Here is a 22,404-nt window from a genome sequence, read left to right on the forward strand (position 1 = left end):
GCGCAAAAATAATTTTACTATTAAGAGTGCTATGGCCGTAGTGGCCAGTACTATAGACCGTTTTCACATGGGAATTGTGAAGTCGCTAAACTGTAAGGTTACATAGGACGATGCTCCATGGAGTCACATCGTGCAAGAGCTCCCGAGAGTAAACCTCGACCTGAGCTGACACACTAATTGCGTTTAGCGTTAAGATTCGAGAGTGCCCAAGGAGCCCAACGATCAGTTTTTATTACCGGAAAGCTTACATTATAAGTACTTTGAGAAAATATTAGCGTTGGAGAATAAAACTCGGAAGACATCAGGACGGAGTATTTTAGGGTTAGAAAGGTGTTACCGGATAGGTAAGATTTTTCTAATCCTAAACATCGTAATTGAAATAAAATACTGTGATGTGAATGTTACTGGGCAGTTTATATACATGCGGAAAGAATATCAGGAAGGTTTCTTGTATTTTGTCATGTTCTACTTTTGCCGTTTCTCGAAGTCCATCGTGTATTAAGATTTTTGTCTAAATTTTAATTACAAGGTAATGTTTATATTGAAAAAACAATGGAAAGGAGATATTCATAATTTTGAACAGTTAAATAAACAAAAAGTAGTCCAAAACGTTTTTATATACCTTCCTTATACAAGATATACAAAGATTAGTTTTAGAAATTCTGATGAAATATTTAAAGTCATGGAAAACAATACGAAACTGTCATATTTTGGAAGTTGATCATAATATTATATTAACATAATATATATATTATAATATAACATTGAAGTTTTTATTAATTTTTGATTTTGATTTAAATTTTGTATTACATGTTCATGACACACATAACATAATATATTATCTGTTCAAGTTTTGACAGTTCTTATTAGGTACATTGACAATTGACATTGCACTACTACACTTATTCGTTTTTTACTCGCAGTATGTGTGAACGTTTGTCGCCGCACGTATTTGGTTTACCTATTTCAATTTTGTTCGATTTCTAGATGCATAAAATAGAAAAAAAATAGTGACTGTGATGTGAATTATAATTAAATATTTTAGATACAGATTGAAAGTGGCACCCAGTTGACTGGTGTGGATTATTTTTTTTTTCTATATTCATTGGTGCGATCAGAATGGTTGTGGAAATGGCATCGAGGAATTGTTTTATTGTGTTTATGATTTTTACGGTAGCGATAGTTCAAGCAGTGGGTTACGACACTGAACTGTTTGACACAGCTCCTTGCGACAGTAACGCCTGTTTCGATGCTCTGCACGGTGCATTAGGAGACTGCTCGTGTAATGTTGATACTATCGACTATTTTAATAATGTTAAAATTTTTCCCCGTATTCAGAGTTTAGTCAGTAAAGATTATTTTCGTTTCTACAAGGTCAATTTAAAGAAGGATTGTCCATTTTGGGCTGATGACAGCAGGTGTGCAATGAAATATTGTCATATTAAAACTTGCTCAAAGGAAAGCGTTCCCGGTTACATTGACGAAGAGGAAGAAGAAGCTCCTGCTGTTAAATATACCAAAAAGGCACAAAGCGCCTGCAGTACTGACGATGACCATGATCCTGACTTGGGATATCTTAACATGACCATAAGCGCGGCAAGTCAGTACGAAATTGCTAAATGGAATGCTCATGACAGTGCATTAGAGAATTTCTGTGAATGTGATGACAGAGATGCTGAAGCAGAGTATGTGGACTTGTCTCTGAACCCTGAAAGATATACAGGTTACAAAGGACCATCAGCACATAGAATTTGGAGGAGCATCTACCAAGAAAATTGCTTTAGACCCAAATTAAATCCATATGAATCATTTCCCTATGTGCTCAGTTCAGATCTGAGTAATATGTGCCTAGAAAAAAGGGTATTTTATAGAGCAGTATCAGGCCTCCATAGCAGTATTAATATACATTTATGTTCTAACTATTTGCTCTCCGAAAAGGGTGTTGGTTTTGCTGCTCCACCAGAAGGTGAATGGGGGCCAAATTTGGAAGAGTTTCAACGTCGATTTGACCCATCACAGACGCATGGTGAAGGCCCTAATTGGTTAAAAAATCTTTACTTTGTGTATTTATTACAAATGCGAGCATTGTCTAAGGCCGGTCCATATTTAGAGACAGAGGAATATTTCACAGGTAACCCAACAGAAGATGAGGAGACAAGAGGTGCTATAAGTAACATGCTTAGTGTGATTTATTCATTCCCGGACCATTTTAATGAATCATCAATGTTCAATGGAGGTAGCCAGGCTGCAAAACTTAAGAATGAATTCCGTGAGCACTTTTGGAATATATCAAGAATAATGGACTGTGTTGGTTGCGATAAATGTAAGCTTTGGGGTAAACTGCAAACGCAAGGCTTGGGGACAGCATTAAAGATTTTATTCTCACCACAGTGGGACAGTCTCGAAGCTGACCCAGAACAAGGTACACTGCCGGTCAGACATAAGGCAAATAAAAGATTACAAAGAACTGAAATAGTAGCACTGTTCAATGCATTTGCAAGACTGTCAAACAGTATCCGTCAGTTGGAGAATTTCAGGATTATGCTCAGGTAACACATTGTTGCATTATATTTATAGTTAGTATTTAAATTATCTATTTATTCTCATTTATAAATCATCACTAGTTTTGTCTTTGTGTTTATCTATATCTGTGTTAGCTATATTTTCAATTAAAATTTAGAAATAATGCTTTTAATTGCACCATATAATTATATTAATGATAGTTCACTATTGATTTGTAGCAGAAATTACTGTTGTCCAATTTGTTAAAAATTTAAAACATAATTTACTTTTGGAATACATGATTATTTTAAAGAACACTAAATGTAGGCAGTAATTTTTGCTTAGATGTTTTGCCCATATGTTGTTGCTTGCATTAAAATTAAATGCTTTATTGTGATTTGGTTGGCTTTTACATATACTATATTGATCCAAATCTTTTATTGGCTACCACCTTAATTATAAGGAAAAACCTTGCATACCTAAATAGAATTAATAAGTGTACTTGTTTACATTTTTATTTACTCCATAATAATAAGGTAAATGATTTAGAAAGATATGCTTATAGCCTTGTTACCTCCTCTGTGTAAAGACCGGATGATCTATGTGCACATGATTTACTTTGGTTGTATACTTTATAAATTGTGGATAATTTGGTATGCTTATTTTTACAAACACATCAATCAATAAAAAGCAGATCTTTTGAATAAGTGTAACATCAAGTGCATATAGTTGTTTATTATCAGTAGTATATACCCTTAAAAAAATGTTTTTTTATTTAATGTCTCTGGTGTTTTTGAATGCTGATTAAGATGCTTGCTTTCTTTGTGCTTTAATTTTTGACGACGAATAGCTTCAGGTGTGTAGTTTTTTTTAAACATTACACATGATAACTGTTGCCAGAATTTGGGCCTGGGAATAAACCTTTTAGTTTTTATTGCCAATATGCTTCTAACATTCCCGCATGTGATCTTTTGGCAGTGTGCCAATATTAAATTAATATCATTTCATTGCCTAGGGCAAGCATGAATTTGCATTCATGTGATTTAATTACAAAACTACTGTATTGTTATACAGGGTGATTAGTTAGGTGTAAAAGCTTCAAAGGGGTGAATGTAAAACTGATTTGTTAGCAAAAAGTCTTTACACATATTTCCAATCCTTTATAAAGTGAATACTGAAATATTCAATATAATATTATTTCTACAAATGTGACATGCCAATAAATTCTCGCATTATAAAGTCTGCAGGGAGGAAGAGCAAAGCCTAATTAATTTTTTTATGTAGTTATCCTAATTTTGAAAACACTATATTCAATAATCATTACATTATTTATTATTTTTAAAGGCATTTTTGGATAAGGTGTATCATACACATTTGGCAGCAAATGATCTAGACATTCACCAGTTTAAATCACTCTGTTCTGATGAATTATTTACAATGGCAGATTTATCTCGTATTGATTTTTAAATGTGTGCTAAAATACGATACGTCCGAAAAAACTTTCCAATTTGGCCACGAAAGTGAAAGTTGGCAATTTAACCACATACGTAACTGCTTGCGATACTACGTCATAGCTATGATAAATTATGTAAAAAATTGTATTATCATGTATATAATAACAGGATTTTCTCTTATTATAACATCTAGATCTTTTTTCAAAATCTAACATTGTTCACGTCCAAATTTTAGTGTTAATTACAATCTAGAACATTCTGTAGCAGTTTTTAGTTTCTATGTGACCGACATTTTTTATTTCGAAGAAAGTTCAAACTATGTATTATAGATGAGTTTCTCGAGTGGCGACCACGATTCGGTAGACGTTGCGAGGGAAGACTCCCCACTACTATGTGCACTGAGGTCGTGGGAGTCGCTGGATGTGGTGCAAAACTCGTCGTGGTGGCGATCTTTAGGATGTATGTTCAGCTGTGGCCTTACGGCCGAAATGATGATAATATTATAATCATATACCTTTAATACTCGATAGAATTTTAGTAATTTAAGCATTTAATTACATTTTTATTTACTTTTCCTTTTTTTACTTAGTTTTGTCTTTTTTAATTATTTTTTTTTGACTTTAATATAAAAGCTGTTGGAGTTTTTTATGTTGAGGCTACCGTTTTGATTAGGCCTACCCACTAATAATACCGCTGTTGTGGTTAATATGTTACATTTCTATATGTAATAATTTCGCAATTTGATTACGGAATTATTGCGTTCACGTAATTAGATGAATCGTGCGTGAGGGCGTTTTTTTTCATTTTGACAATACTATTCGCTATTGTGTTTTTGTCAAGAAGATAAGGATGTGTTTCCAAGCGCCTGTGTCGTTTACTTCCTTTTCGGTTAAATTAAATAAAATAACAAGACGACGCTACACGGAATCCCATGTATATTATTATGTGAAAATGTTTGTGTAAGCAAGAATTGTGGGCCGAGCTGGAATGAAGGATATTGTGGGCGATTGACTCCTCCTTTTCCTAGGACCATTAGAGAAATTGATACTTAGACATGTGTTCTTGTAAGCACCATATATCAGAAGGCATCAAAGCAAAGAAAGAAACACAATGACATGGCCGGAGTAAATATTTTTTTGATTTTGAAATACAATTGTTACGAATCTATTTTATTTACATGACGTTTCTTTACGTTTAATACGACGCGATGCGACGGTTCGTGCAATTGTGTAGTTTCATAACCATTGTTCAAGACAAGTAGTCTTATTCTTTTATACGTAGCGACGTAGTTCGTTGCGCGAGCTTGTTTGGTATTAGCTCTATCCATTGTGTCAAGGATTTCATAGATGTGTAATTATCTGATAGCAGGTGAATATAATTGTAGCATCCCGCATTGGAAAAGAAATGCGTGGTGGTATTTCAGATAAGTCGACTAAATGATACTGCGCTTTAACTTTATCTTGGCTTAATACGTAAATGAGTCATTAGTTTGAACGTAAATTACGAGGATTGACGTCTTTTTTTATTCACAGTCAATTTAGTTCACGTTCAAAGTAGGCAGTTGAAATTATCTATACACCATTTTGGTACCTTTGTTCACATTCAGTTATATTCTTTCAAGTTCAAAATTTACATTATATTAGGTTATTGGCATTGTTAACCCTATAGCTTGGGGTTCTAGAATAAGACTGAAGTATGCTTGTCGTAAGAGGCGACTTAAAAGGCGTTGGGTTCGCGGGCGTTGAGATTAGGGGCCTTCATTGTCCAGTCCATGCAAACCCGAGAAGAGTAGCAACGCTAAGAGAGATGTGCCATGGGACAGCTGCAAGTTCCGCAGGACATCTAGTCCCTCTAAAGGTTCCAAAGACAATCACCAAGGGGGAGGTAGGAAACCCACATAATCTTGTCCTTCTCCCATGCATCCCAGAGGTGTCTTATGTCCATCTAAAACTTTTCTCTCATACCAAAAAAAGGTTATTAACATTGTACAGGTAAATGACGACATTGAGTTGATATGCTTTAAAATGTACGGGTGTATATTAAAGTAACCATTTTGTAAATTGCCGGTAATTATTTATAAATAGATGTTAAATGAATAAGAATAAAGTAATAAAGAATTATGTTATTTTAATCTGAAAACATTACAAATTCTTCAGGTTTTAAAAAGAATAACTTTACCGATGTTTCTTTATGTTCTGCTATCGATGTTGAAGTTTATTACGGCAAATTTAAACTAACCATTTAATTTATAATCGTTCACGCCTCGTAAATACCAGCGTTAGTTATTTTATAACTACAGGTTAAATATAACCTGTGGTTAAGTACTGTGGAGTTAAAAATGAAAGAAAAAGATTACGAAATGGCAACGAATTGGAATTAACGAGTACAAGTATCAAAAACGTACAGCGAATGAATGTATAGATTGTCAGAAAAAGATTTATTACGCCATTAGTTGTAACTATTTCAAATGTATGCATATTTTTTTTTCTATTGTAATGCGACTGGCCAATAACCTTTGGCAGTACAAGTCTGCAGGGACAGATAGTAAATAATAATTAATTTAATATATAGGAATTCGAATTTTGAAAACGTTTTTACTTACTGTATCATCATTACGTTATTTATTATGTATGAAATAAATCATTTTTGTACAGGGTGTATCATACGTTATTGACAGTAAATGAGCTAAACATTCACCAATATAAAAACTACTAATCATTCTGTGTACACTTAAGTAATGTATTGCTATAATATTTTAACTTTTTGATTATCTTGCGGATGTTGAAAGCTTAATAAACTAATTACAATGCCAGATTATTCTCATATTAATTTCGTCATTAAACGACACGTCCAATAAATCTTTCTATTTGACAACGAAACTAACAAAGTCAAATTAACCTGAGTTACTTTGAGTGTGAATTTAAATGAGTATAAATGTTGACTTTTGTTATTTAATTTTGAACGAAATTTATGTTAAAAAGTAAATATTCAGGTAACTGCTCAATGATATTACTATTAAAAATTCAATTTAATCATTGACCGCAAAGGTTTTAAGATTCTTCGGTGATGCGTAATCGGTTTTGGCATAAGAATGGATAAAGTCTACGGGCTTTGAAACTGTGGAAATAGCACCATATAGAACCCAGCCTAAGAGTGTTTTTAAGTAAGAAAAGGACCAATATTTAGCCACTTCCGCACATGCAGTCGTAGTCGTACAACAAAGTGCACCGCCCGCCAGCCCGCTGATAAATGCGCATGCGACAAACAATGCGAATTACACAACTACCACCGTTAAATCACTCAACACGTGTTTTACTCCTCCACGGGGTATCTTCAGGAGTTATGTTACACCGATTAGTGCCAAACACAGAGTCTCTGTTAAATATTGGTTCTTTTATTACTTTGGATGGACTTCCGCAAAATAACGCCTGATTCTATTAAATATTTAAGAGTGTTCTTGACGCTAAAGGTTCATTTTTCCTACCTACTACGCACATCTCATAGCTCACGCACGACATATACCAATATGCTGCTCCAATAAGCACAGTGGGGACGGCGTATTCATAGACAACATATGAGCTTTTAATCAAGGACTCACAAGTTGGACAGACGAACTTGTTAAGATATGAAGACTAAGATGTAGATGCAACCGTTTCAATTGGAGGTCCTTGAGGTAGGTCTATGACCGACGGTGAAGGTTTTGCGGCTGCAATGATGACGATCATGAAAGTTTAATTATATATAGATAAAGAAAAAATCCTAAATTTAGATATTTTTTATTAAAATTTTACGAGTGAATGTTTTTCGGTTTAAGGTGAACTAAATCATATATAATCACTTTGAAGTACCGCACGTATATAATTTACTTTTGGACATATTGTTGGCTTTGAAATCGAGAATTAATTTGAAAGATACGGTTTTCGCTTAACCTAACCTTTGCAATGTATTTGTATAACGATCGTATTCCCCCATACGGAAGTATTCTTAGTTGCAATAAATTAAGGAAATTGTCAATCTGGTCGTAATAACTGCAGGAGCGTAAGGGTCTGCACTTTGTCCATCACTTTATGTAGTTGATTAAAAATATTGCTAGTGCATTCTTAACTATTAAATTGTTACCAGAAGTAATTTTTCAAAAATAAAAATAGCATTTATTTTTTCCTGTCCGTTTTACGTAAACCAGGGTAGAACAAAATTACATTTTATATTATGCTAGTGCATAAAAGATACATTTATTTCGTATAATTGTTCGATGACTGTCGTCATATAAATACAATTGTCTAAACCAGTGTTTCCCAACGTAGGGCCCACAGGGTGGACATGACACGTGCTTAACCTTTTCACTTTAATATAATAAATATATTTGTTACATAGAGTGTTTTGACTAGGGGCGTAAGAATTTTTAGAAAGATGGGATATGGCATGTAAAAGGTTGGAAGATACTGATTTAGGCCTAGTTTAAGTTAACTAAAAGCTTAAGTTTGTGGTTTGAACTGTTGAATAAATAGATGATTTGCTGTCTATTAATATATGGTATACACTATCCAGATATCAATGGTTTCAGATATTATAAACAATGTAATAAAAATGTAGTAAGAAAAAGGTTTTTCAAAATTCGAATTACTACATATTAAAACTAAATATTGTTTTTCTCTCCCTGTATATTGTACTGCCAAAAGTTGAAGCGTTCCTATAAATTATTGTAACATATTTCAGAGTGATCACTTTATACAGTGTGATTGGAAATAACAAATGATCTGTATAATCACAGCCTTTTTAAAGGTTTCACACCTATCACCCTTTATAATTGGTTATACGTTTTTCTCTTAAAATTTGTAGAGTGAATTAAATCATATAAATAAAGCCGGAATGCGATTTTGTGACGTTAACTGATCGTTCTGAAATTTTTATTTAATTTCACAGTTCATTATTATATTTATACATGGCTTTAGATTTGTTTTTCGTTATTTAAATAATGCTTTTTGGATCGAACAATAAGAATTTGTTATATATTTTTATGTCAACTTTTGTTCTGTTTAAGACGCAATTTGCATTAGTGTTTGTCTAAGGCTTTGACGTGTCCCAGACCGGTTGGCGGCCTACGCTCCTTGCCTCACGTAGGAAGCGGATGACTTGTTTTCTGATTCACACCGTTTTTTTTTATCTTGGCGGTGTCGTTGGACCGGTGTAATTATTTATTTGATATCGCTACACGTCATATAATACGGGAAAATAGACTCGACTTGTTTTTATTTAGATTACAGGTTATATGTATAAAAAATATTAAAGATTACTATGTGTATAAAAAAATATGTCTTAACAAAAGATTTATAATAATTTAAGGGTAGAGACATACGCCTATCGATAATTGACATTTATATCAAAATTTGAGGTTAGGTTAGCTGGATGTGGGCGTATCGACAAAACGCACATGAGGTATTTAAGAACAGACGACTTGACGTTTGTCTTTCTCCCCCATCACACCGCACATATACTCTAGAAGGTCACGAACACTTTCGAGCATACTACTACTGTGGTAAAAAATAAGGTTAAATTTTCATTTAAAACTCTTGGGCATTAGGAAGGTAGGTAAATTTTTTTCTTAGGTTCGTAGGACTATAACATTTGTCAAGCGTCTATTTATAAAAAGGTTTAATTTTCTCCGAGTTGCACCTGTTTTTATTAACAATCAAAAGTGAATTTTTGATTTTTATAATGAGTCACCTCGCAATTCGTAAGCTACCATAGGATTCTTTGCTGGATTATTTGTGGCTCTCGTTAAAATTACCAAGTTCTCTTTTCATAAAAAAATAATATCGTGCTATTAAAACATCGACCATTATTACTGAGATGTGTTGCCACAAATATTTAAATAAAATCTGAAGAATTACCAACAGAAGTGATATTAATGTATTTAATTTTTAATATCTATAGTCAATAGACATATGTATACTAACTGATCCCGCAAACGATGTTTTGAGAAAAAATTGAAATTTTTAATTAATAAATAAAAAATGAGAGTTGATCGTAGAGGGGTGAAAATTTAGGGTTGAATGTATTTTTGTATGCTGTATTATAAAAAATGAAAACAAAAAATTTTGTCTAAAAAAAAAAAAATTAGGGATGGACCACCATTAACATTAAGGGATGAAAAATAGATGTTGTCCGATTCTCCATCCTGGCCGATATGCACGCTAAGATTCACGAAAATCGGTCGAGCCGTTTCGGAGGAGTTCAATGAAGAACACCGTGACACGAGAATTTTATATATTAGATTGTGCCTCTCTTTACATGATTTTAAAGATGCATTTTAAATACGTATTTAATTGCGGCTCCCGAAAAATACCGAAAATTGGCTAGGACTATTAAAGAGCCTGGCAACCCCTGCGATAAAATCTTAATTTTCCTCTTTAACATTGGATATTATTAGAAACCTTGCTACGGTAAAAATCCATTAATAATTCTAAATATTTATGGTTAATCAAAACACATACATACATGTGTCTAGTAAAAGTTTTTTTTTGTTTTAATATTAAGCTGTCTGTTCTAAAGTATCTCATGTGCGTCTTGTCAATGGCGTCCTCTCACAACTCGCGTACTTTGCATGAGCTGGCACAATTGTGCACATTGTTGCGTATTTGTTCAAAATATGTTTAATTATAAATGCGTTAAAACTAATTATTATTATTAGCGTACATAATATACAATATTATTATACAATAGATTATTATGGGCGGGGTACATTGCTCGTGCAATGGAACCCATGGCCATTGGAACCGAAAGGTTCTTGAGCGATTTTTGGGGGAGGCCTATATGCCTATATGGGCGTTCATCGGCTGAAAAGAAGAAAAAAAAGACGTTATATATTAATAATGTTTATTTATATTTATCAGAAACTAGTTTCGACTATATATTTAGATTTGCGTTATTCCAATTATAATCTTAGGTAGGTCAACACTTGTGTCATCGGTTTGCTTTATCAGTGATATTCGATACGTAATGATGTGATAAAATGTGCAATGTGATCGCTGTTCAATTAAAAATTTAAATATCAGCGTTGAAGCGGAAATTTATATGGCTTTCCTTTCGTTATCAAATGTTTTGACATTACAAATGATTACGTTTAAAATACTTAGATGTTTAATTAGAATGTACACGCTTTCAATGTAAGTAAATGTAATAGGGAGTAGTGTAAAGTCTAGTTCAGAGATCGGCAACCTGTTTATTTTTTTTGTATATAATATGTATGTATATATTGGGGGGAACGGAAAGTAATGTCGCATTCTTAAGTTAAATTCACACGACTACATTTTTAACGAGTTTTTATTTTTAATGAACTATGGTGGAGTTTAACAGGTTAGGTAGGCAATGTTAGAGACAACACCTAACGAGCTGGAGCACAAAAATTAAAACGCTTGGATGAAAGATAAACACAGTTTATTTTAAAGGTCATCCGCTTACAACTTCAGATAACGCCGTAATAAATTATTTGTTAAACGAATGAAATAATTTTTAAATAAAACTTTAACCACTCATTTGTGAATATTAAACATTGATTCAAAATTGATATAAGATAGTCTTTAATTCCATATTCCATCACAGCACTAAAGGTTTAATACAAATTCACAAACAACAACACATATGTCAGTTGACGCCGTTCGCCATTATTATATTTCATAATATTTTTCGGTGTGAGACGCGGTTTTGACAACCGCCTACTAATCATACGCCGCGTGTCCTTAGTTTTTGCGCCTGCGTAGACCGATGGATTGACAGATAAGCGAAAGCATTTTGACAACTGTGATTATTTCGCTATAGAACAATATATTCACCTTCGTTATCAACAAGCTTTTGCCATCTAGTATACAAATATTCAATGCCGGAGCGGTAATCATTCGGTTTTTCTGTAAAATATATCGACAGAAACGACATTACTTGATGAGTATCGGGTTGGATTCCTTGGATACAATGTTATATAATTCATACTTAGTATATTAATTATAAAGGATTGCCACTGTCACACTGCGTTTGCCAAGCCGCCTGCCAAGTGTGGCGATAATGGTATATCCCAGCATAGATATCGTCGGTGTCGTATATGAAATTTAAAACAATAGTCAAATGAACAACTCACCTATGAATAAATAGATATTTTGGTTTCCAATAACTGGATTAGTCAATTATATTTAAAAAAAATATTTACGCAAGTATTATTTGTTTGCAAGAAAAATCTTGTGAATTTCTCTTTCCACTTTTATAAATTGCAATTTATACTTTTCCGACATAAAAGGTTGCCAACCCCTGGTATGGTTAATTGTTCTGCACGATTCGCTATCGCATCGGGTTATAAACAATAAACCCGTTAAATTGGCTTAATGAACGCTTTTCGCATGGGGCACATTAGCACTCGTAATCAAAATTATTTAAATAAATTTACTTTGTTAATATTTGTACGCAGCGCAAATAAAGAGCCGGATGGGAAGCGAAACGTGTTCGATGGAGGTAACGCTAAAGCGAGTCCAAAGGAGCAGTGTTCTTCGGGCAGTGCCAAGCCGAGAGTTTGGAGTTAATATTAAGTTTAAATTATTTAAAAAGTAATTTATTTATTTTCCTACTTTGTTTACATGGGTCGGAGTTGAAAGTGCGTATGTTCATAAAAATAAGGTAATAATAGTTCATTGTTAGAATGTTTTATCTAATGCACAGGTTGTCTTTTTTTCTCAAAGACCTTCAAATTTAGTTTGTTTTTCATGGACCCCTCCTCATTTTCACCATATTTCCAAAACTCGACAAAAAGTGTAAAGATTAGACTTAATTATGGAAATTTCGTTGCGGCTTAGTTCCAAATACAAATCAATGTTTTAGAAAAAAGTGTGAATTGATACCAATCAAATCTCAAATCTTTTTTGACATCCAATCACAGTTTGTACTGTTGTTGGATGTCAAAAAAGATTTGATTGTTGTTTTAAGTATAGTTGGCATGGTATATCAATCGGGACTTATTTCCCAGGAAAATGCCTATTAAAAGCCTTCCTAAAGCCTACATTAGCAGGTAAAGTCAAGATTTAGCTTTTCATTTTATTCACCCCTGGGTCCATCTAGACTACTTTGGGAACTAATGATCTAGTATATATATCCGGAATATGTTATCCTTATTTTGGATTTTCTAGACTTCCATAATTAACTAGGTGTTAATGTCACAAATACTTGATCTAATTATCTCTGAGATTAGCGATGCACATGAGATTTCTTTGACAATCATTATAGTTTTTTTAATTTGTAAAGTGTGCACCATCACAAAGTTTTTAATGCACTCCAGTGAGATAAGTTACAATACGAATTTAAACTGAAATTAGCTGTTGCAAATGTTTGTTTTGTACGATAGCTGCTATCAAGTATAATTACGCGATAATGATTAAATATCTTAATGTTCATTACGTCAAAGTTGTACCAATTTTTTTTTAATTTTATCCTTGTATATATTTTATGTATTAAAATTAAATAGTATAAAATAGATAAAATAAAACCTTAAAAATGTTATGGTTATATGACAGTAATTAATGTGTTCTTCGGTATAAAAATAGGCGACTGAGAGCTCAGTCTAAAACAAAAATATTGGTTAAATACCTTATAAAAACATTACAGTGTATTGTACTGTATTTTGTATACCGTTTATTATTATTATGATTGAGCATCTAGTCATCACATCCTTAAATCGGGTTGAATGTATCAACGCATATATAGTTTTATATTTTTATTTAAAAGATGTACATTTTGTATTGTCCAGTTTTAACTTTTTATACATGTTTTTGTATGTTTGAATTGATAAAACTTTATTATACGATGGTTTTTAATGTTTAAGATACATTCATAGTGAAATGAGGGTACATTGATTTTTGTATATTTCGTTTTGATTAATATAACTCACAAATATTCTTTGTACATTTGGTTCTGTTTCATGCTTTGCTACAATTGTGTAAAATCGATGAAAAAATTCAAAATTTTGTAAAGTACAATTATCTTTAGGTAATAATAATGTTTAATTTAGTTTTTGACATAAAATTGAATTATTTACTGATCAGTCACAAATGTACTTATTGTAATACTATATATGTCACAATGGTCGTCTAATAATCATTTCTGCAAAATCTAAAATGTAAATTCAAAATTGTATATGGCGACATACGAGATGTTAAGTAAAACCTTTTTACTTTCTATTTGTATTTTTAACGATTTACTATTTTAATTATTTTTGATATAAAAGCCTAATTTAACTTTCAACATATTTAAAAATGACTAAGCATAACTTTGAATAATTATAAATCCGGTGAAATAAATAAATAAGATTCATTAGATGCAATGGTTTTTCAAAATGGTGGGAAAATGTCAAATCGTCTAACCGCCATTTTATGTCGTTCTGAAATTTTACATTCCAGTTGGATTTATTTTTGTGTGAGTGCCGATATTTTACGAGGCTGTAAACTTTAATCAATTTTTATTGTGCGTATTTTTATTAGTTCAGTTCACATTCGCAGTAATTCATTAGTATTAACTAACTTTTAACTTTACTAGTTATAAAAGTAATCAGTAGTTACATCATTTTAAATTGAGACAGTAACATGTCATGTATGTAAATTAGTTTTACATCGAGTAAATAGGATTTGTTGTCTGTGATCTTTTTTCTGACGATAATCATGACATAATTTATCTGTGTTTAATTTTAATAAATGTTTTTGGAATGTTCGAGAGTTTTATTTTTGAAAGCGTTTGGGTGAAGGTTGCCGGTAGATGTGTGTTTTCAATGTCTTTTGGATTAACTATTTTGTTTTTACTAACGATATATAAAAGTCGATCAATATTGAATTAAGAGGATTTCGTATTTTTCAGATCAAACGAGGAAAATCCGAAGCATTTCGTGTTGTGTTCGGCTGTAAGAACTTGACACAAAGCATTCAACGTGTTAATAAATAAAAAAAGAAAACAATTCAACTGAACAAATCGATCCATTCAGCTTGGATTCCTTTTTAATATATCACAAACAAATTCGATAAAATTAATTTTATTCGGAAGCAATGTTCCAATTTTTGTATTACAATTGTTTTCCCCATCACAATTTTAGAAATATAGAAAAATATGATTTTTAATTTACTGTTTGTTGTGTGTTTTAAAAAAAATTGTTTAAGTCAATGTTTGCTTGATATTACAAGAAATTTATCATTTATCATTATTTTTGTCCTTCTTAAATTTTACTCCTCAAAATGGCTGTACAAACTAGGCTGTAGAAAGCTCGACTAATGGAAAATGGCACTACTTTAACCAGGTGATAAGTGACCAAGGCGAGATTTGGCCCCTTAGGCTATTCTTGCATTGGAATAGTAAAAATACCTGATTATCGACCAGTGACAACACAAGACAAGGTCCTCTAGGGGACACCTGTGCCTATTCACTCCATGAACCGTCCGCTGAAGCGGTTTAAGAGCTGGGTGGCTCTAAGTTCGATGATATTTATTATGTAGCGGCCAAACAAGGCTACCCAAGGAGCTTTCGAATAACGCCACCTTAAAAGAGGTTTTAGGCTTAAATACTACCTGCGCCTTGCCCACTCGAACCTGCGGGAAAATGTCATTTGGGCAGCAGTGTAAGCTAGATAAAAAAATGGCGCTTCCTCTTGTGATTTATTGTTTTTTTTTTTGTTGTAAATATTACAATCAAACAAAATATAACATCAAGCTAAGAATTATGAGTACGACTCGAATTGTAATAATTGGTAATAATTTATTCATATTTATGTGTATATTAATTTATACAGTTTATTACCTTTAATATAATAAATTTAAATAAAAACATAATCGTTACAGCTATGCAACGTTTTCACCATAAAATAATATTAAAATAAATCAGATTATAAGAAAAATGTGAATAAATTGAAATTTCAAACGCTCCGTCAAGTTTCTAGTATAAATAGATGAACCAGAATCAGGGTGGCGGTAAATAAAACAAAAATGATCATTTGGGAACGGAATAGTTTATTTAAACCCATCTGTAATAGTGGATAATTAAATTATACTGTCACTCTACATACTTTGTACTGGTCAAGTACCTACCTAACTCAAGTATTACTATTTCTTATGTTAGAATGCACTAACAAACGCAACCGATACCGAGGATTACGTAATACACATTACTTTTGTTTTATCGTAAATTTTTTATTGCCAATTGTGCTCTAATTGTCATTGTTAGTGGTCACCAATCGCAGTACCTTCCGGGTCCTACGATAACACGAATACAATTGCATATTATTTATATAAGAGGTACTATTTTATTACAAAAAAATAACATGCCCATGTTAAATTGAATGCTCACAATAAAATGCCTAAAGTACAGGAATGAACGATTAGTTCTTAGGAACAATTACGAACTTTATAAATGAAAATTATATTACATGGTGAATTGAAAAATAGTTACAATCTGTTTCACTTTTATATTAATCGACTAAATGATACATACGTTCGGATAGACACATTACAGTGATTTGTAACTGGACAACATAAGGGTTACATTAAAAAAAAAAGAAAATTATGTTTGACACATATCCAAACATACGAATCATTGTTGAAGCGTGTATCCGAACGTAATGGGACGTTACAATGTTCCAATATACGTTGAATATAAATACTAATATGTAATATTTTAGAAGTCGATCGAGTCGTTTATATTTATTAATTATAGGTAAATATCTTCCTTTATTGTCCTCATTATTACCATTAAACAAAGCTGGATACAAATTAATCATTTCGATTTTATCATAAAAATAAAATATAGTGTCGCATCGTAACAAGTGGTGGCAAAATTGTCTGTGTAAAATCGCTTTGGTACCGCCATTATAAGAATCTATACACGTTACAAGAATAGGTAGAAGCCACAAATACAATAATTTCCAGGTTCATAACCGTATTTAGTGGAATTACATTGTATAGACGCAAACTATATGAGAGAATCCCGATAGAAGTGACGTTAAGAGATTTGTAAAAAAAAAATACAGATATCGGCAAAATCAAGGTGTCATAAATTATACAAAAAAGAAATGAAATGTATAAAGTTTATGTATAAATGTCGTCGTCACTTGTACCGGGATAACATAACCACTACAAATAATATTACATCATGATATGTACCTAAGTATACACAAATGTTCGACGAATCGCAAATGACACAAATCAATAAATAGCATCCAATGACGTCATTAAACATATATACACTTATCATATTTTAGTACCCTTCGATTTAATGGATTTTAAGGTTATATTGATTGTTACAGTATATGACTATCCTCTAACATTATTAAGTTTAGTTTCATAAATGTAATTTTCAATATTTACAAACTACATATCGTTACAGCCTTCGGCCCGATGGCGCGTTTATTCTCGATCTTTTTCACACACAAATCGGGATAAGACGCCATCGGGCTCAATCAAAATCCAAACACATTTCATTCTAGGACCATCAGTTACGCTTCTTTCGGTTAGAAAGTAATCCATTTAAATGTATACGAAAATAAGTGGGACTTACAGTATATACAAAAATATCACATTACTTCGAGGCCGCAGCTTTCATTAGTCATTACTTATTTCGTCTTACCTACAGCAGTACGAAGCGTAAGCCAAGACGTTGCGGGAATCGACCGTAACTCCGAGAAGCATGTTCATAGACTTTACCGCTGTCGTGACACAAACGAGATTCATTGTTTTTGTTAAGCGAATGATAAAGTGTACAACGCGGTCCAGTTGCAAAGGATCTGCGACGATTGATTCATACAACACAATAACCTTACGTCTCCCCAAAATTACTTATCTAGGAAGAAAGTTACAGACTAGGTGCTCGTCATAGTGATTATCAAGACAAAACGAAATAACTACGACACCTATAGTACGGAGGCGGTATGAAAAGCCGCAGAGCAGAGCTACAACTAAGTAAAAACTATTTGGCTAACCGTTCCGAAAGCGACACTCGATCAAGCGGTCGCGTATCACAATAAAAAAATATAGTAATTTGGGAGGCGTTTATTGCTATATTTAGGTACAGTCTTTGGTGTCCGGGGACGATCCGCCGGAGAGTTCGTCCAGGAAATCGAAGGTGGCGACGGCTGCGCGCTCGCGGTCGCCGTAGCGGACGAAGAATCCCTCACGGCCGAGGATGGAGGGGCGACGAGCGCGCGAGAACCGCAGCACGCCGAGACCACGGCTGCGTAGTGCTGCCGCTGCACCAACAGGCCACGTTAGCGGCTACAAGCGAGCGCCCTCTGGACGAGACGGACACGATGAGCGTCGCGCGCTCGCTCCGTCACACCCACGCGCGCCTCCGCGCAACCGCCGCCGGCGACCACCGACACCAGACTGCCAACTTTTTGCGCAAATACCGCGAATACCCACAGCACGTGGAACCGTTGCGAAACGACTACTTCTGTTTTTATTATTTTACTATTACGAACGAATAACTATTGCAATTATCGATACATGAATATGAGTTATAAATAAATACATAATGTTATTGGTTTTCAATTTAAAATTGGCTAATTGATATATTTATCTGCTGACTGCAATTATTAGCATGTCAATCGATAAACGCTCACTGCTAGGCATAGGGTTCTCCCAAAAGTCGCCACGATGACCGCTCCTGCGTTGCTTGCTACCAGCAACTTTGATTAATTGATCGGTCTACCAAGTAAAGAGCCTTACTGCTTTGTAGCTAGCCATTACGAGTTTGTTTTTATTACGTTTACCACCCAAATTATAGTATAAGAAGAAAAATGTTTGACGAAATTTGGTATATATATATATATAAATAGCTTTTTTTAGTTACAGTTTTTGTACGTACCAGATATCTTCTGCGAATGTTATGTTCTTTTAACACGAATTTATGACTTCTCATGTATCAATAATTATTTCTAGCCATTATTTTTTGGTCAAATTTTGAATAATTTAAGTTGGCAGCCCCGTAAGATTTTTTATGGCCGTCCGGAGCGTTGACAGAATGATAACTACGCGAAATGAGGCGACAGTGAGATGGTGCGTGTGAGTGAGAGCGGAAACGAGAGGCGTGGCTTGACGTGTGACAGGACATATACAGAGACATTATAATAACAACAGATAACCAAATCGGCTAAAACACACAGCAAAGATAAAAATACAATGGTTCAGAAAGAACAGGCGTGTGAAAATTATAATATATTTTTAGTATAGTTTAAAAATATATAGGTTTTGATAATATTGATAGTTATTTTAATAACGCCATTAAATGAAAATACTTCAAATTAAATTTGAATTTCAAAAGAGATTTGACTGTAATTATTCATGAAGTACATAAATTATGTTCGTTAATATTTTTAATCTGTGGTAATAAAATTTTTGGAAGAGACTAGAGGAGACCGATGTTCGGATTTGTTCCAAATTCAAATCTATACATTTAGAACTATTCACAACAGTAGCGGCTAACACCACAACACCGAAATGGCAGCTGTGTCGATGCATGAGGTTTAGCGCAGTGCGAGAGATTGATGATTTTAAACGTTACCAGTCTTTTGCCTCCTGGAGCGATGGAGGCGATGAAGCCGGGAGTAGGGCGCCGGGGGCTCAGCTGGTGAAGAGCTGCATGAAGATGGCGAAGAGTCGCTGGATGCCAGCATCACGTCCAGCAGATTAGCTCGTGCCTGCAATGTTTTTATTTACTTTTAAAGCCGGTACATAAAAATTCCTATTTGTTAAAATGCTTAAGTATACTATTTAAAGAATTTGATTTGGTGTGCTTCCTGAATAAATAAACTAAAAAGTTTGGGGCAGACAATCCGAAACGCTCCGATCATAATTAGCGGATATCAGTGACAATAATGAGAGAATATAATCATTGGTTCCACCTTCATTAGTGAAAGCATTATTGAGCTAAGTTATTATTAAATAAGTTATCTTAAATAAACTTTCATATTTTATGGTCGTTAATCGTTTTGTTGACAGACGACGCATTTCAAGCAAAGGCTCAAGTCCAACAGGACACATGCGCTTCGCGACTTGGATCTCGTGATATTATTATACACGTAGTATGACCGTAAATAATATTATAATGAAAATAAGTTAGTTTTGAATTTGGAATCTGTCATTTTTATATGATTGTTTGTTGTTTTCTAATTTTCTCGCCAACAAATTGTAAAATACTGAGTAATATTAAAATGAAGTGGCTGATAAAGAGAACAAAATCGCATTACACATGATGATCGTATTATATAAATTAGGTATGGTACAAAACAAAATTTTTAAATCCTTACTCTCGGTATAATTATGTACAATGAAACCTCTTTTGTAACAGAAAAAGTCCGCGTAGTGTTCTTATGAAAAAGGCGGTCAAAGCAGTATGGAAAGATTCGAAGAAATCCTACACGATAGCAAATGATTTTATCTCGGAAGATGAAGACACATGACTACAAACTTGCAGCCTATAATAGATGCACTGGTTATTTCTTAACGAATAAATTAAAAAAAATAGGATAGTAAAATCGAAACAACTACCTTAGCGCAAAGGGAGGTCACAGAAAACTTTTGATAAGAGATGAGAAAATTTTGAATATCGAGAAATGTTTTAACAGCCAAAATTACCATACGGTTGAAACCTCTAAAAAAGCTTATCAATACTTTAGTGATGGTTCGATAGGGTGTGCGCTATGAAGGAATGACTGAACCATATAAAAAAAGTGGAAAAGGTATCAAAAACTCGTCACAAGTGTATAGAGATACTATTTCTGAGAGGGTAGTTAAGCCTCTCAACAACACCATGTTCAATAATCAAAATGGTCTTTTCTGTAAAGATCCGCAGTAGTAGTTCTTCAAACTTCTTCTTCTATAAATCAATCATTATCATCATCATTTAATCTGAAGGATGTCCACAGCTGGACAACACATCATCTACGCCTCTCTCCTTAATGCCAACAAGGACATTTGGTAGCAGTTTGGATTCTTTGTCATCTGTCCTGTTTTGGGTGAACATGGTACAATTACCAGTAATCCGATAATTGAGGATGTAATTAGTAGGAATAAAGGTGAAAACAGTACAGGTCGGGTAAGAAATTAAAGGAATAAGAAAAAAATACTAATGTCAAATAAATAAAGATAAAAGAAACAAGCCAGAAACCTATTTAAATATGCAAAAATTGTTCAATAGTGAAAGTAAATAAGTATTCTAACAGTTAGTTACTCTTGGTTAGAAAAAAATATATGAGAGCTGAAGACAGGTTGGCATTTACTCGTTTAATACCATATCCATTCGAGCATGATGCAACTGATTGCCTCAACGTATCAAAGACTAGTATCCAGAAGAAATCACATCGAATAAGCTTTATTTATTTTTAATGGTTTTATATTAATGCATTGAACTCATTGTATTACTAATAAAGTCTGATACAATAAAGATTGTTTTTGTTTGTAACAATATTAAATATATATATATTTAATTTTTTTTATAATTATATGTGTTTTACCTTCGGATCACTGAAGTCGATGTCTTTTTCCACATGCACCCAGCCGGTTGGCGCCCAGAGCGCGCTGTCTTTGTTCACGTTTGCTTTCTCCGCTTTCTCTTCGACCTTCGTTTCCACCGTCGCCGTCGGACTCTCGCTTTGTCGAATCATTCTACGAAACAAAATAATGACATGTGCAGATACCTATTAACATCCACCTAAACACACGGCACTCCACATATAGCTAAGACTTATTCACACATCATTAAAGATTTCTCTGTCTTAAATCAATGTTCAATTAAAATTTCACGTTGCATTAATTTCTGTCCTTTTCCATCGATACAATTAGATTTGAAAACAGAATTTGTATTTCATGGGACGTGTATGCCCGGGAGACGAGTGTATTGACACACGAAGTTAAGATTGGCGGTAAATTGAATTTTAGACTACCCGCAAAATAAAAAAAAATTAAAACAGAAATGTAATACGTGTATTAGTTTTTAGTTTAATTGTCTAATAAAATATTTTTAAGATATAATACTAATCGATTACAAGACAGATATTTAATAATTAGTTTTTTGTAGTACACCTGAAACTAAATTATTAAAAAATGGTTTAAAAATAAAAGTTTCACATCACTGTGTGTCTGTGTTAAATCTTTTAATTATCTGTACTTTTATCTTATATAAACGAGAAATGTAAAATATCTTTCGTTTTTGTATTTATATTGTTCCGTTTGAAATTATAGTTGACATTTTCATGTTCAGGTTTTCTGGGCCTTTTAAATTTATAGTATTAATATCAAACAGTTAAGACGTTTGGTTTCTATTCTAATAGTTCAAAATATTCATTTGCCACACATTTTATATTGAACTTTATTATTGCAGTGACATTTTGTGACTGCCCGAATATTTTTTTTTTAGAAAAAATGTCGTAATTAATTATAAATTA

The 22,404-nt window shown here is 33.1% G+C and overlaps 2 protein-coding genes across 3 annotated transcripts in view; one reads left to right on the forward strand and one right to left on the reverse strand.

Annotated features, from left to right (window-relative positions):
• The first annotated feature begins 934 nt into the window (after window positions 1-934).
• On the forward strand, window positions 935-15,056 carry Ero1L (endoplasmic reticulum oxidoreductin-1-like protein). Of its 2 annotated transcripts, none has more exons than XM_068773364.1 (2): window positions 935-2,549; window positions 14,841-15,056. In XM_068773364.1, exons 1-2 carry the CDS (start codon window positions 1,120-1,122, stop codon window positions 14,893-14,895), a joined length of 1,485 nt encoding a protein of 494 aa, XP_068629465.1. In that variant the 5' UTR covers window positions 935-1,119; the 3' UTR covers window positions 14,896-15,056. The 2 variants fall into 2 exon arrangements, with proteins under 2 accessions (XP_068629465.1, XP_068629464.1); XM_068773363.1 differs by lacking the exon at window positions 14,841-15,056 and adding an exon at window positions 12,412-12,851.
• A 920-nt stretch (window positions 15,057-15,976) lies between these two features.
• LOC137930620 (uncharacterized) overlaps window positions 15,977-22,404 on the reverse strand; it is a 490,177-nt gene continuing 483,749 nt past the window's right edge. The window contains exons 11-13 of the mRNA XM_068773917.1: window positions 21,475-21,625; window positions 19,524-19,659; window positions 15,977-18,210 (exon numbers count right to left, since the gene is read on the reverse strand). Of these exons, the coding sequence (XP_068630018.1) occupies window positions 18,026-18,210; window positions 19,524-19,659; window positions 21,475-21,625 (472 nt within the window). The 3' untranslated portion in view covers window positions 15,977-18,025. The remainder of the gene's footprint in view (window positions 18,211-19,523; window positions 19,660-21,474; window positions 21,626-22,404) is intronic.

Source organism: Battus philenor, unplaced genomic scaffold (assembly GCF_028537555.1).
Source record: "Battus philenor isolate CCGP_79_NKW_IND1 unplaced genomic scaffold, ilBatPhil1.0.hap1 SCAF_6, whole genome shotgun sequence".
NCBI classification, from domain to species: domain Eukaryota; kingdom Metazoa; phylum Arthropoda; class Insecta; order Lepidoptera; family Papilionidae; genus Battus; species Battus philenor.

Coding starts and splice junctions, on each gene's coding strand:
- Ero1L (XM_068773363.1), top strand. CDS start 1,120: ATGGTTGTGGAAATGGCATCGAGGAATTGTTTTATTGTGTTTATGATT. Junction 2,550..12,411: donor AATTTCAGGATTATGCTCAG/GTAACACATTGT, acceptor ATTTGTACGCAG/CGCAAATAAAGAGCCGGATG.